General features: G+C 41.7%; 1 protein-coding gene across 1 annotated transcript in view; it reads left to right on the top strand.

Moving 5' to 3' along the window:
- LOC117346231 (vomeronasal type-2 receptor 26-like) overlaps positions 1 to 12803 on the top strand; it is a 53582-nt gene that overhangs the window by 8620 nt on the left and 32159 nt on the right. The window contains exon 2 of the mRNA XM_033915637.1: positions 4295 to 4575. Coding sequence (XP_033771528.1) covers positions 4295 to 4575 — 281 coding nt within the window. The remainder of the gene's footprint in view (positions 1 to 4294; positions 4576 to 12803) is intronic.

The raw sequence follows: 12803 nt of genomic DNA, 5'->3' as shown, positions 1-12803 counted from the left end.
TTTAGCGCAGGGAGCCTATGAGCGTCGAGAGCAGCGTGGGGCATTCAGCGCAGCTCCCTACGCTAAAAACCGCTATCGCAGTTTAGTAAAAAGGGAGGGGGAATATTTGTCTATTTTTGTATAGTTGTTACTGAGGTGACATTGCATAAAGTCATCTGCCTTGACCTCTTTGAAAACCCGCGGAATATAAATGATAATTAACATTTTCTCTGCGTACAGCGTGCTTTGTGTTTTTAAAATTTTATTGTTGGTAGATCATTTTGACTTGGCCACAAAGGTAAGGGGGAGGGAGGGAGGGGAACTGCTGAAAGACATCTAGTAATCCTTGCAGGCTTGACTGCAGGGAATTATTTTTGTAAAATCATGTTTTGTTATGTGACTGGCATTATCTAGACTTTAATTTCTATGAATGAATAGAATGAAAATGATATAAAATTACTTGCTTGTTTTTATGTGCGTGCGCTGAAGGAAAGTGGAGAGAGAGTGGGCTGAGGATGCTGAAGGGAAATGGGGAAGAGAGTGGTGAGAAGACGCTGATTTATAAATTGACAATTGTACAGAATATTGTTTCTTTTTATACTTTAATATAAACAATTCAAGGCTTGTGTGGATGGAATCAGGTGGTTTGCGGGGATGGGGACCGAGCTTATGGGGATTAGTCCAATAAAATTGTATTTTTTTATTTCTCATTATTTGTTTTATTTTTATTTGTTAATTTATAAAGTGGTGATTGTTATGTATCAGTTTTTTCAAATTTACATCTACTGTCTTTATATTTTGCACTGTATTAGAGGACATGTGTTACTGTTTTTTGTGGTGTTGCATTGTATCCAGGGTCTGGTTTCTTGGCGGATCAGTTTAACTTTTGTCTACATATTTCAATTTTTAGTTTGTGATTATTCCATTTTGGGCGAGGGTGTATCTCTGTTCTGTGTGTTCTGAAAAAGACATAGTTTTCAGTTGGCATTGACTACAGGACCAATTGACTGTGCGGGATCTGGCTTGTTTAGTTTTACAATGTATGTGTTGGTGTTCTATTGCTCACTGCAATGTTTAAGATGCAGCCTTTTCCTAGGTACACTCTTGTGGTGCGATATGTAGATTGGTACTAAAAATCATATTTTTCATATAGATGGGGGGGTGTCAAAAAATGATGGGCCCCGGGTGCCACATACCCTAGGTACGCCACTGCTTCCAGTCGCTCACAGTTAATACTACTCCTATGCTCTCCAAATCGTGTTTGGAAACACTGAGTTGTTTGTCCCACATATAACTTTGAGCTAAATTAAAAAATTAAATGTATTTATTTATTTGTTCAATTTTTTTAGCCCATCTTCCCAAAGGAGCTCAAACGGGTTACAAGGTACATCCATAATAATCCAGACAGAACAGAGATGACATAATTTACATAAATTACAATAAAGGCATGACAATAAAACATGTGCATTAAGTAGCATCTTGTGAGATTAGGTGGCATAGGTGTGTTGATTGAGCGGCATTTCTAGGTGAATGACATTAAGGTGCTGGGTTAATAAAGAGGAAGTTTTTCATGGCCTTCCTGAAGTTTGAGTCCATCTAGTGATTTGACAGATGGGAGGATTGTGTGCAAAAGTTTGGGTATGAAATGTGAGTAGGAGCGTTTGCGGGCTGTTTCAAGGAGTTTTTTAAATTAACAAAGAAACATAGGGAGGAGGAAGTTTTTGAGCCAATGAGGTAGCTCATGAATATAGCCTGCTTGAAAGCTAATGAGCAGTGGCAGGCTGGGAGTCTGAGGCTCTTTCCTCCTTTTCTTATGGTATCCTTTGAACTGAATATATTATAATAGTATAACACTATATTGAAAGTTAGTTTATTTTAATTAGGGTACAAGTAAATATATCCCTTAGGAGTTTGGAGTATTGAAGTAGGTGACTTGCACAGGGTTGCAAGGAACAACACAGGTTTGAACTCATAACCTCAGGGTGTTGAGGCAGTAGCTTTAATCACTGCACCACACTCTCCCTCTCCATAGATGCTCTTGTATAAATAGTGACTCCAGCAGGAAATCAAATACCTGGTAGATTCTGATCACACAAGCATCTCTTCCACACCTACCTATTTTCTATTTCTACTGACCAAATGAACAAATTATTTTTTGGGTATCATTATCTATTCAACTAAGTATTCTTGTAAAAATTAATATTTCTGTCTCTGTTAATGAAGGGATGGCTTTTGCAAGGATATATTTTTTTAAAATAAGAGAAATAACCTATATTTAATATTACATGCACAGATCAGGACCAGATGTCCCTCAAGGTTGAACTTTTGAGCAATAGAAACCACCACATGGAGTCTCTATAGACTTTGAATCTCAGCTAGAAATACAGTTCAGCTCTGCATCTGCATGAGACTTTCTCTGTCTCTCCTAACTCTGCTTTGTAGGCAGTTCAAAATGTGATTTCTCTTTTTTTATATATAATCTGTAATTCAATGATACAATTAGATTTCGCTATGAAAACACAAAGAGCATCTCCTGCAAAGTCCAATTCCTAAATGAAGGGCAGGAGGAACATGAAGGGGAAGATTTACCATAGGAAATGCTGTTTCACATCTTGAAAAATGGGAGCTCACCTGGTTCTACTTGTATTGATGTGTTGTGATGTGTTGTGGAAGACCATTGAGCAGCAATGTAAGCTGGAACAAACTTTACGATCTTCAAAAGGATATTACAAGGATGGGGACATCATAATTGGGGCAATTGTAACTGTGAGACATTTTAAAATAGATGAACATGTGTCCTTCAGAACGCCCTTCTATAAAGGAAGAACCTAGTAAGTACCATTGATGTCAACATGAACTGCAAAGACATCTTTAGTTGCTGAAGATTTCTTTGGATGTAAAATTTCCCTCCCATTATGCTCACTACAAGTGTAGGTACAGGAAAGAAATGATAAAAAATGTTATTTAATAAATATTGGAGGATAAAGGGATAATTTTCAAAAAGCTGTCTAAGTCAGAATTTTAAGTTTATTAAGATTTTTTATATACTGCCTCTCAAGGTTATCTAAGTGTTTTTTACAATCTCGGTACTCAAGCATTTTCCCTCTCTGTCCCGGTGGGCTCACAATCTAACTATGGAGGATTAAGTGATTTGCCCAGGGTCACAAGGAACAGCATTGGGTTTGAACCCACAACCCCAGGGTGCTGAGTCTGTAGATCCAACCACTGCACCACAACTTGGATGTCCTGCTCATTAAGTCCAAAATGCCTGTCCATCTCACAGCATTTTGAACAAAACAATGCATCGAGGTTTCCTGTTCATGAATATGTGAGAATGTGAAAAATGAGCAGCAACTTCACTAAATTCAAATAATGAATGCCAAAAATCCAGGGTCAAGGAAATCTGGCAGTATTTTAAGAGAAATGGCCACATAGATGTCCTTGCAGAGTAGTGAGGCAGCCTAGTGTAGAAGACTTAAAATTTGGGGCAGCAAGGTCCATATCTCCCTACAACTCTTTTATTTGAAAAGCTGAGCCCTCCAGGAACAGGGAAATACTTTGCTTTATTTGACTGTAAACCTCCCCAATAGCCTTCAGGCATACACGTTTCATTAATATTTAGGTACTGTAGGTATATGTTTGTTTCTGGAAGGTTCAAAATTTAAAGGAAAAAAAGAAAGAGAGCTGAATTGGGATATGGACCTAGGTCCTCTGGCTTATAGCCCACTACCCTGACCACTAGAGTTACTCCTCAGATTTGCTTTCTGCTTTCTTCAGAATGGCTATAATATATGATGCTGTCAAAGAAACTGGTATTCCTTTCCAGTTTTACTTTCACAAGAGAAGGAGGAGAACAGTTTCTCAAACAGAGCACCTGTTGTGACTAAAACAGGTCTAGATAAAGAAAATGTCCATCTTTTTAGACTTGAGCACTGGCAGTAAAGATCTGGAAATTGTGTGAGTAAGGTTAATATTTAGACACCCACCTTGCTAACTGGACAGAATTACAGCTATCTTTTCTACAGTTCTACATGTCTGGTAAACTATGCAGATTCCAGCAATGATATAAGTGGTGTGATATCACTGCATGGTGTCCTGGCTCCTACTCAACTCTGTCTCTGAACTGCCCTGGCACACTAACTGGCAAGTCAGCACCACTGCCCTAAGTATTGTTGAATACTGGCTCCTGTGTCATCCAGCACAATTTATCTGAGAGGATCCTGCCCAGTTAAATTGCTTGGAATATCAATCTGTTTATAAGACAGGAACTCTTTTATATTGTTTGATGTTTAATGCCATTCTAGTTTTCTTCCAGATAACTACTTCAGTTTTTTGGCTTTCACTTATGCCATTGAAGAGATCAACAACAGCTCTGAGCTCTTACCCAACCTCACACTGGGGTTCCTTCTACATGAGTCTTACAGCAATCCCACCTTAACACTTCAGGCTATCATGAAAATATTTTCAGGAATGGAAACTTGGATCCCAAATTATAGCTGTAAAATATCTGGCATGATGGCTGCAATCATTGAAGGTCTTCCAGGCGAGGAATCAATCCAGATGTCCAATATGTTCAGAATCTACCACTACCCACAGGTGAGGGGGATTGGCAATGTTTTTTATACCCTACTGCATAACCTGAGCTTTTTCAAAATGAAGACAAATTATTATCCAAGGACCAGTAAAATAGAATCAATGGATGATAATTTAGAGAGTAATTTTTTACTAGGTAGGCCTTGAGTGAGATTTTGAGCCTGATTCTAAAACTGGCACTAAATCACACCTATCATGTAGGTGCTGGTAAGTGCAGTTGTCAATCAAATACTACATATCACTTATACAATCATGCCTAGTAGCTAGACATCCTTGAGGTAGTTGACCGGGATATTAGGCCAGGTTTTGCCTGGCCTAATTTACTGGCTCCTAACTCTGACACCTAGTGATGCCCAAGTCAACCATGCCTATTTTCCAATCCTTCACCATGCCTACTTTTCAGGTAAGCATTGTTAGGCATCAGAGGATGCCTCCACCTAGCTGTCGCAAGGCCTGATGTGCTGATATCGTTGCACAGCCTAAATTGATAATTAAAATAATGCAATTGAAGCATGCCATTCAGGCAGGGTTCCCTGATTGGAAAAACCTTAATAATCATTATAGTATGGAGTTTCTTTGTTTTCAGACAGACTTCTTGGGTCACCAGGCCGCCCAGTGGTATAAAGTTTTAAGTGGATTTACTAAGAAGAAATTAAAAACTGGTTTAAGAGATATATGGATCATTGAGATTAAGCATGAAATTACTGCATCTCAATGGCCACGAATTTGGTCTTGGAGGATGAAATGTACGATGTCTGCATCTATGAGACAAACTTGGTTTCTTCTGTTACATAGAGCGTTATGGACCCCTGTTAGGTTGCAAAAATTAGATAGTTCTTTGTCTAATAGATGCTGGCATTGTCATTTAGAAGCAGGAACTTTAGATCATTTATTGTTTCATTGCCCATATATTATGAATTTTTGGAAATCAATTTGGGACCAAATTAATAATTTATTAGAGAACCCAGTGGCATTATACTATGATACTGTGATATTTGGTATGGATATGAGAGCAAAAAGTCAGATTTCTGCGAATAACAATAAATTATTACTAATAATGACAGGGGTTGCCATTCAACAAATCACATATATCTATAAAATGGAAAGATTTATTGCTTTACAAAAGGGATATTTTAAGAAATTTCAGGATGTGTGGAAACCATTAACAAAATATTGTCAGGATTAAGTAAAATTATTTCCCTTATGTTTATCAGTTTATGAGATAGGGAGGGGGGTATTTTATTATTACATATATCATACAATAATGGAGTATATGGTTGGGAGGGATGGGAGAGGGATAGGGATAAGAATTTATGTAATACTAGTCTTATAGCCCATTACATTAACGGGTGCTAGAATATATGTGTGTGTGTCTCTCTTTATTTCTTTCTCTCTCTCTCTCTCCTTAGCCGCTTTCTTTCTGTCTTTCTTTTTCCTTGGCTGTCCATCACCACCCCTTGCCTGCTCCCCCTGTCTATTCTCCCTTCCTTTTACCTCCCCTGTGTCCACCACCAACCCTTCACAGCTCTCCTTATGCAGCAGCAGCCCTTCTCCCTTTTTTTACCTCCCCCCTGTCCAGCAGCACCTTCCTTCTCCCCCTGTCCAACATTAGGCCTCCGTTCCTTTTTCTTCACCCCCCCTGTCCATCAGCACCTCTTTCCTTCTCCCCCTGTCCAGCAGTAGGCGTCCCTTCCTTTATCTCCCCCTCCTCCTTCTTATCCCTATGATACACTTACCTTGCTCTGCTCCTGATCAGAGTCTCCCGACAGCCGCCCAGCTGTACCCATTGGAAAAGTTCCCTCTGCGGCATCCCGCACCTCTCCTGACGTGACTCCCGCTGTCTTTCTTTCTGTCTGTCTCTGTCCCTGGCCCCCTTTGTCTGTTTGTCTTTCTGTATATCTCCCTGCCCCTATGTCTTTCTTCTTTTCTTTCTGTCTCCCTTCCTCCCTCTGTCTGTCTGTCCAAAGCAGCATTCCCTCCCCCCACACCAGTTCCCTGTGCACCTGCCCCTGTGTCTTTCTTCTTGTCTTTCTGTCTCCCTTCCTCCCTCTGTCTGTCTGTCCAAAGCAGCATTCCCTCCCCCTCCATTTCCCTCCCCTCACACCAGTTCTCTGTGCACCTGCCCCTGTGTCATTCTTCTTGTCTTTCTGTCTCCCTTCCTCCCTCTGTCTGTCTGTGCAAAGCAGCATTCCCTCCCCCTTCCATTTCCCTCCCCCCACACCAGTTCCCTGTGCCTCCATTAGCGTTTCCTCTACCTTCTTTCCCTTCCCACAGTCGTGACTACAAACGCGGGCCTGAGTCCTTTGCGGTCCCCCCCCTTCCCTTCCCTTACCGCAGGCCCGACTGGCGATTTAAGCAGCGTGTCAGCAGTCTTCACACGCTGCTTCGGGTCCTTCTACTGCCCTGATTTACTCTGGCACGTCCGGAGCAAATCAGGGCAGTAGAAGGCCCAAAGCAGCGTGTGAAGACTGCTGACACACTGCTTAAATCGCCAGTCGGGCCCACGGTAAGGGAAGAGGGGGGGCGGTAAGTTCCCGGGTCCCGGGCAGCAGAAAGTTGCTGGGCTCCTCGGTGGGGGCTCTGAGTGGCAGCGATCCCTCTCCTCCCAGACCCCCCCCCACGGAAGAACGGAGATCGGCGGTTACAGTTGCTGGCTTCGGCGTCTTCTATCCACTGCGGCCAACCCTAGTGGAAACAGGAAGTAGTCAGAGAGGGCGGGCAACAGTGGACAGAAGACAGCAAAGCCAGCTTTAGCGCGGTACAGCGCTTTTCTCAATTTAAACGCTGGTGAGCCGGCGAGAAGGAGGAGGCTTTGGCGGTGGTGGTTTTGGCTGTGAGTGAGGGCGGGAGGGGGCAGTCGCTGGCTGTGCTTTCCTGATCTGGCCGCCGCATACGCACTCTGTCCACGGACGTATGGATCACGGATCAGGGAATACAGATCACGCAGGTCTGAGTGCGCATGCGCGGCTAGCGCTTTATTATATAGGATACCAATGATTGTTTATAAGTGATGTATTTATTTTTACTGTGAATGAAAATATTTAACACAATGTAATTTTTGAAAATGAAAAATTATTTTTAAAAAAAAGATAATTAAAATAATGTTTATTAATCAATTTTTAATCGTGTGATCAATTACCACACTATTTGAACCAATTAAAACCAATTAAGTTGTGTGCAGAACTAAGGTGTTGCTAGATTAGGATGCCTCTCTTCATATAATCTGGGCACCATTTATAGAATCAGGTCCTCTATACTTATGTGGAGAACTTATTGCAGGTATTAAAACTTCCCCTAAGGCTGTTGACCTTAGGCCAGTAGTTCTTAAATCTATCCTGGAGGACTCACATCCAGTTGAGTTTTCAAGATATCCCTAATGAATATGCATGAAACAGATAGAGGTGAAAGGCATGCAAATCTGCCTAATGCATATTCAATAGGGATATATTGAAAACCCAACTGGCTGGGGCTCCCACAGGACAAGTTTAAGAATCAGTGTTTTAGGCCATTGCAGGACTGTCTGGGTATGATATCAAATTGGCTGCTGAGTCCTTGTCTAGTACAAAATGTAGACAAAACTATTGTGTTGGTTATCAGGTAGGCAAGACTATCCTTGAAGGTTCATATATTGTTGGATACAACAGTTTAGCTTGTGGATAATTTTAGGTATTTGGAAGTGGAATTTGATGGTCAGCTTTCCTTTGTGCATCAGATTTCTGCTGTTATACATTTAAAATATTCCATTATTTTAATTCTGCTAGATACACCAATTTTTTGAGCAGAGTGCTTTGCATCCATGATCCATGCATTGCTTATATCTCATCTTGATTATGAAATGTAGTATATGCAAAAAATTACCCAGATCAATTTGAAGCAGTTGAGAGGAAGGAATAGTAAATGACATGGATAGGAAAACCAATATAAACAACTGGGTAAATTCAAAAAGCAAAAGGGTTCCTAAATGAACCGTATCAAGAAACAAACTAGTAAAGGGACCCACTAGCTACTTCAAAATTCTTTTCATTAGGTGGTGCTCAGATTCCAAGATGGAAATAAAGAGTTCAGTATGGGGACCAAACCCCTATAAAAACTCTTAAGGTATCTATCATTGCACCGTATGAAGAAGATGTTTTAAAGTGCTCACAAGGTGAACTCATAATATGCTCAGAGTCTTTAGAAATACTGAATGAATGTCCAGTCTTTGAATGAATTTCAATATGTAACAGCTTCAAAATATGCAACTATTCAAAAAAGGACTTAGCTGAAGAATACTGAAAGCGTGGATGATTGCTGGGTCCTGACGCGTTTCGCCGCCCTGGCTTCCTCAGAGAACCCGCGGCTTTCAGGCTTGTATTCAAAAACTTGTCCTAAAAGCACAATGCAGATGAATGTGTCAAAACATTGAATACAGAGTCATTATTCACTAATAAGAACCGTTTCCTGAGCTCTCAACGCTAACAGCTGGGTACCTGTGGTGAATCAATAATTTCTCCGTTTCCTATGACGTAAGCGCTCAGCTGAGCGCCCGGTATTTATGCAGGAAGAAATGTCAATCACCTAGTGGAGGAACGCCCACCACTCCACTTCCTTGTTCAAACCCAAGGGTGTCACTGTTTGCCAATGATAAATCCATCGTTGTTCATGCTTCCAAAGCCAAGCCTGATAATTTCCCCCTCTCTTACAGTGGGCCACCTCAAGTACTGTGAACTGTAAATCCTGTAATTGATGTGAGGAAGCTAACCAATGTTGTACTAGGGGGGCATTGACATCCCCCCTCCTGATTTTGCTCAGATGTTCAGTGATACGTGTCTTGATACTCCTGGTGGTGTGACCGATGTACAACAGTTTACAAGGGCATGAAATGAGATAAACAACCCCCTGCGTGTCACAATCTGAATACTGCTGCAAAACATGTTTCTTTGGTAACCTAGGGTGGTGTATACTGGTAATAACCAGTGCATGCGCACATATGGTACAATGTCCACATTTAAAATGTCCCATGGGTTCTTGAATCATAACGTCTGTTGGTGTACTAACAAAGTGGGACGAGGACACAGTATCCCGTATATTTCTTCCCCTAGAAAAAGCAAAAAGGGGGGGTTGGGCAAGACTGGGGTGAACCTGCAACAAGTGCCAATGGGTCATGATGATTTTTTTAATGTGGAATACTTTGTAAGAGTATGGAAGGGTGCACACCATCCTGGATTCAGATTGATCAGTGGAGGGTTGAAGCAGGTAAGTACGATGGGCATAAAGGGCTCTTTTGTATGCCTTTTTGATGATGCCATTGGGATATCCACGGTCTCTGAATCGTTGCCACATATCACCTGAGCGGAGTTTGAATTCTGCCTTGGTGCTGCACAGACGCCGCAATCTTAGAAATTGACCCACGGGTAAATTATTTCTCAGATGGCGGGGGTGGTAACTCTCATAATGTAGAAGAGTATTCCTATCTGTAGATTTGCGATGTATGGTTGTGACAAAAGCCCCGTCTTGTATGGAGATGTGAATGTCCAAAAAGGCTATGTGTGTGTAAGAAGTACTCGCAGTAAATTGGAGATGCGAGTCACAAGTGTTGAGCCACTGTAAAAACTGCTGAAACAATTCCATGGTGTTAGTCCAAATCAAAAAAATATCATCAATGTAGCGCTTCCACACATGTATCTCTGAAGCATATGTAGATGAATAAATGTGTGTGTTTTCAAAGTCAGTGACGTACAGGCATGCAAGAGACGGGGCCATAGTGGCCCCCATGGCAGTACCCTGTATCTGCATGAAAAAATCATTGTCAAACATGAAGTAATTGTACTGCAAGGCAATAGTAGCTATGGTGACTAAAAAATCAATTCTAGCTGGAGACAACTGAAGTGTATCAAGATGTTTACGAACAACCTCAATAGCACTCGTTTGAGGGATGTTGGTATACAACGCCTGTATGTCAAGAGTGACCATGATTGCCCCACAAGGGATGCTTACTGACTCCTGGAGCCACACTAACATAGAGGTTGTATCCTTTATGTATGATTTAGCTTCAGACACTAGAGGTTTTAAATAGAAGTCTACAAAGTCCGACAGAGGCTCCAAAATGGAACCAATGCCAGAAACAATGGGGCGCCCTGGAGGAATGGTTGCATGTTTATGAATTTTAGGGACGAAGTATATCACAGGGATAGTAGGGTAGTTTTGATGTAAAAAACGATACTCCCTGTCCGTGATAGTGCCCTTTTCTAATGCCTGTAAGAGGATGTGGTGAATAAGATCAGAAATGTCTGTGGTGGGGTCGCCAGGTAAAGCTGCATAATACTGTGCATCACTCAGTTGTCTGTGTGCTTCATTAACATAAGCAGCAGTATCCTGTATAACGATGCCACCACCCTTGTCAGCTGAACGAATCACAATGTCCACATCATGGGACAAAGTCCTTAACGAAAGACTCATGTCTGTGGTCAAATTCCGTTTAATATGTGAAGATTGACATTCTAAACTGGCAAGGTCACGCTCGACTAGGTTATAAAAAACCTGCACATGTGGATCTAAGGGCCCGGGCGGGGTCCAGGTCGAGGGTTTGTGTAATCCCATGGGACCGGGGTCATTAGGTTTGTCCTGAAAAAAGAGTTTTAAATTACATTTTCTGATAAGTTTGTACAGACCTAGTCGAGCGTGACCTTGCCAGTTTAGAATGTCAATCTTCACATATTAAACGGAATTTGACCACAGACATGAGTCTTTCGTTAAGGACTTTGTCCCATGATGTGGACATTGTGATTCGTTCAGCTGACAAGGGTGGTGGCATCGTTATACAGGATACTGCTGCTTATGTTAATGAAGCACACAGACAACTGAGTGATGCACAGTATTATGCAGCTTTACCTGGCGACCCCACCACAGACATTTCTGATCTTATTCACCACATCCTCTTACAGGCATTAGAAAAGGGCACTATCACGGACAGGGAGTATCGTTTTTTACATCAAAACTACCCTACTATCCCTGTGATATACTTCGTCCCTAAAATTCATAAACATGCAACCATTCCTCCAGGGCGCCCCATTGTTTCTGGCATTGGTTCCATTTTGGAGCCTCTGTCGGACTTTGTAGACTTCTATTTAAAACCTCTAGTGTCTGAAGCTAAATCATACATAAAGGATACAACCTCTATGTTAGTGTGGCTCCAGGAGTCAGTAAGCATCCCTTGTGGGGCAATCATGGTCACTCTTGACATACAGGCGTTGTATACCAACATCCCTCAAACGAGTGCTATTGAGGTTGTTCGTAAACATCTTGATACACTTCAGTTGTCTCCAGCTAGAATTGATTTTTTAGTCACCATAGCTACTATTGCCTTGCAGTACAATTACTTCATGTTTGACAATGATTTTTTCATGCAGATACAGGGTACTGCCATGGGGGCCACTATGGCCCCGTCTCTTGCATGCCTGTACGTCACTGACTTTGAAAACACACACATTTATTCATCTACATATGCTTCAGAGATACATGTGTGGAAGCGCTACATTGATGATATTTTTTTGATTTGGACTAACACCATGGAATTGTTTCAGCAGTTTTTACAGTGGCTCAACACTTGTGACTCGCATCTCCAATTTACTGCGAGTACTTCTTACACACACATAGCCTTTTTGGACATTCACATCTCCATACAAGACGGGGCTTTTGTCACAACCATACATCGCAAATCTACAGATAGGAATACTCTTCTACATTATGAGAGTTACCACCCCCGCCATCTGAGAAATAATTTACCCGTGGGTCAATTTCTAAGATTGCGGCGTCTGTGCAGCACCAAGGCAGAATTCAAACTCCGCTCAGGTGATATGTGGCAACGATTCAGAGACCGTGGATATCCCAATGGCATCATCAAAAAGGCATACAAAAGAGCCCTTTATGCCCATCGTACTTACCTGCTTCAACCCTCCACTGATCAATCTGAATCCAGGATGGTGTGCACCCTTCCATACTCTTACAAAGTATTCCACATTAAAAAAATCATCATGACCCATTGGCACTTGTTGCAGGTTCACCCCAGTCTTGCCCAACCCCCCCTTTTTGCTTTTTCTAGGGGAAGAAATATACGGGATACTGTGTCCTCGTCCCACTTTGTTAGTACACCAACAGACGTTATGATTCAAGAACCCATGGGACATTTTAAATGTGGACATTGTACCATATGTGCGCATGCACTGGTTATTACCAGTATACACCACCCTAGG

This window comes from Geotrypetes seraphini, chromosome 12 (assembly GCF_902459505.1).
Source record: "Geotrypetes seraphini chromosome 12, aGeoSer1.1, whole genome shotgun sequence".
In the NCBI taxonomy this organism is placed as follows: domain Eukaryota; kingdom Metazoa; phylum Chordata; class Amphibia; order Gymnophiona; family Dermophiidae; genus Geotrypetes; species Geotrypetes seraphini.
The sequence above is the reverse complement of the archived record's forward strand: the minus strand, read 5'-3'. Positions and strand labels throughout refer to the sequence as shown.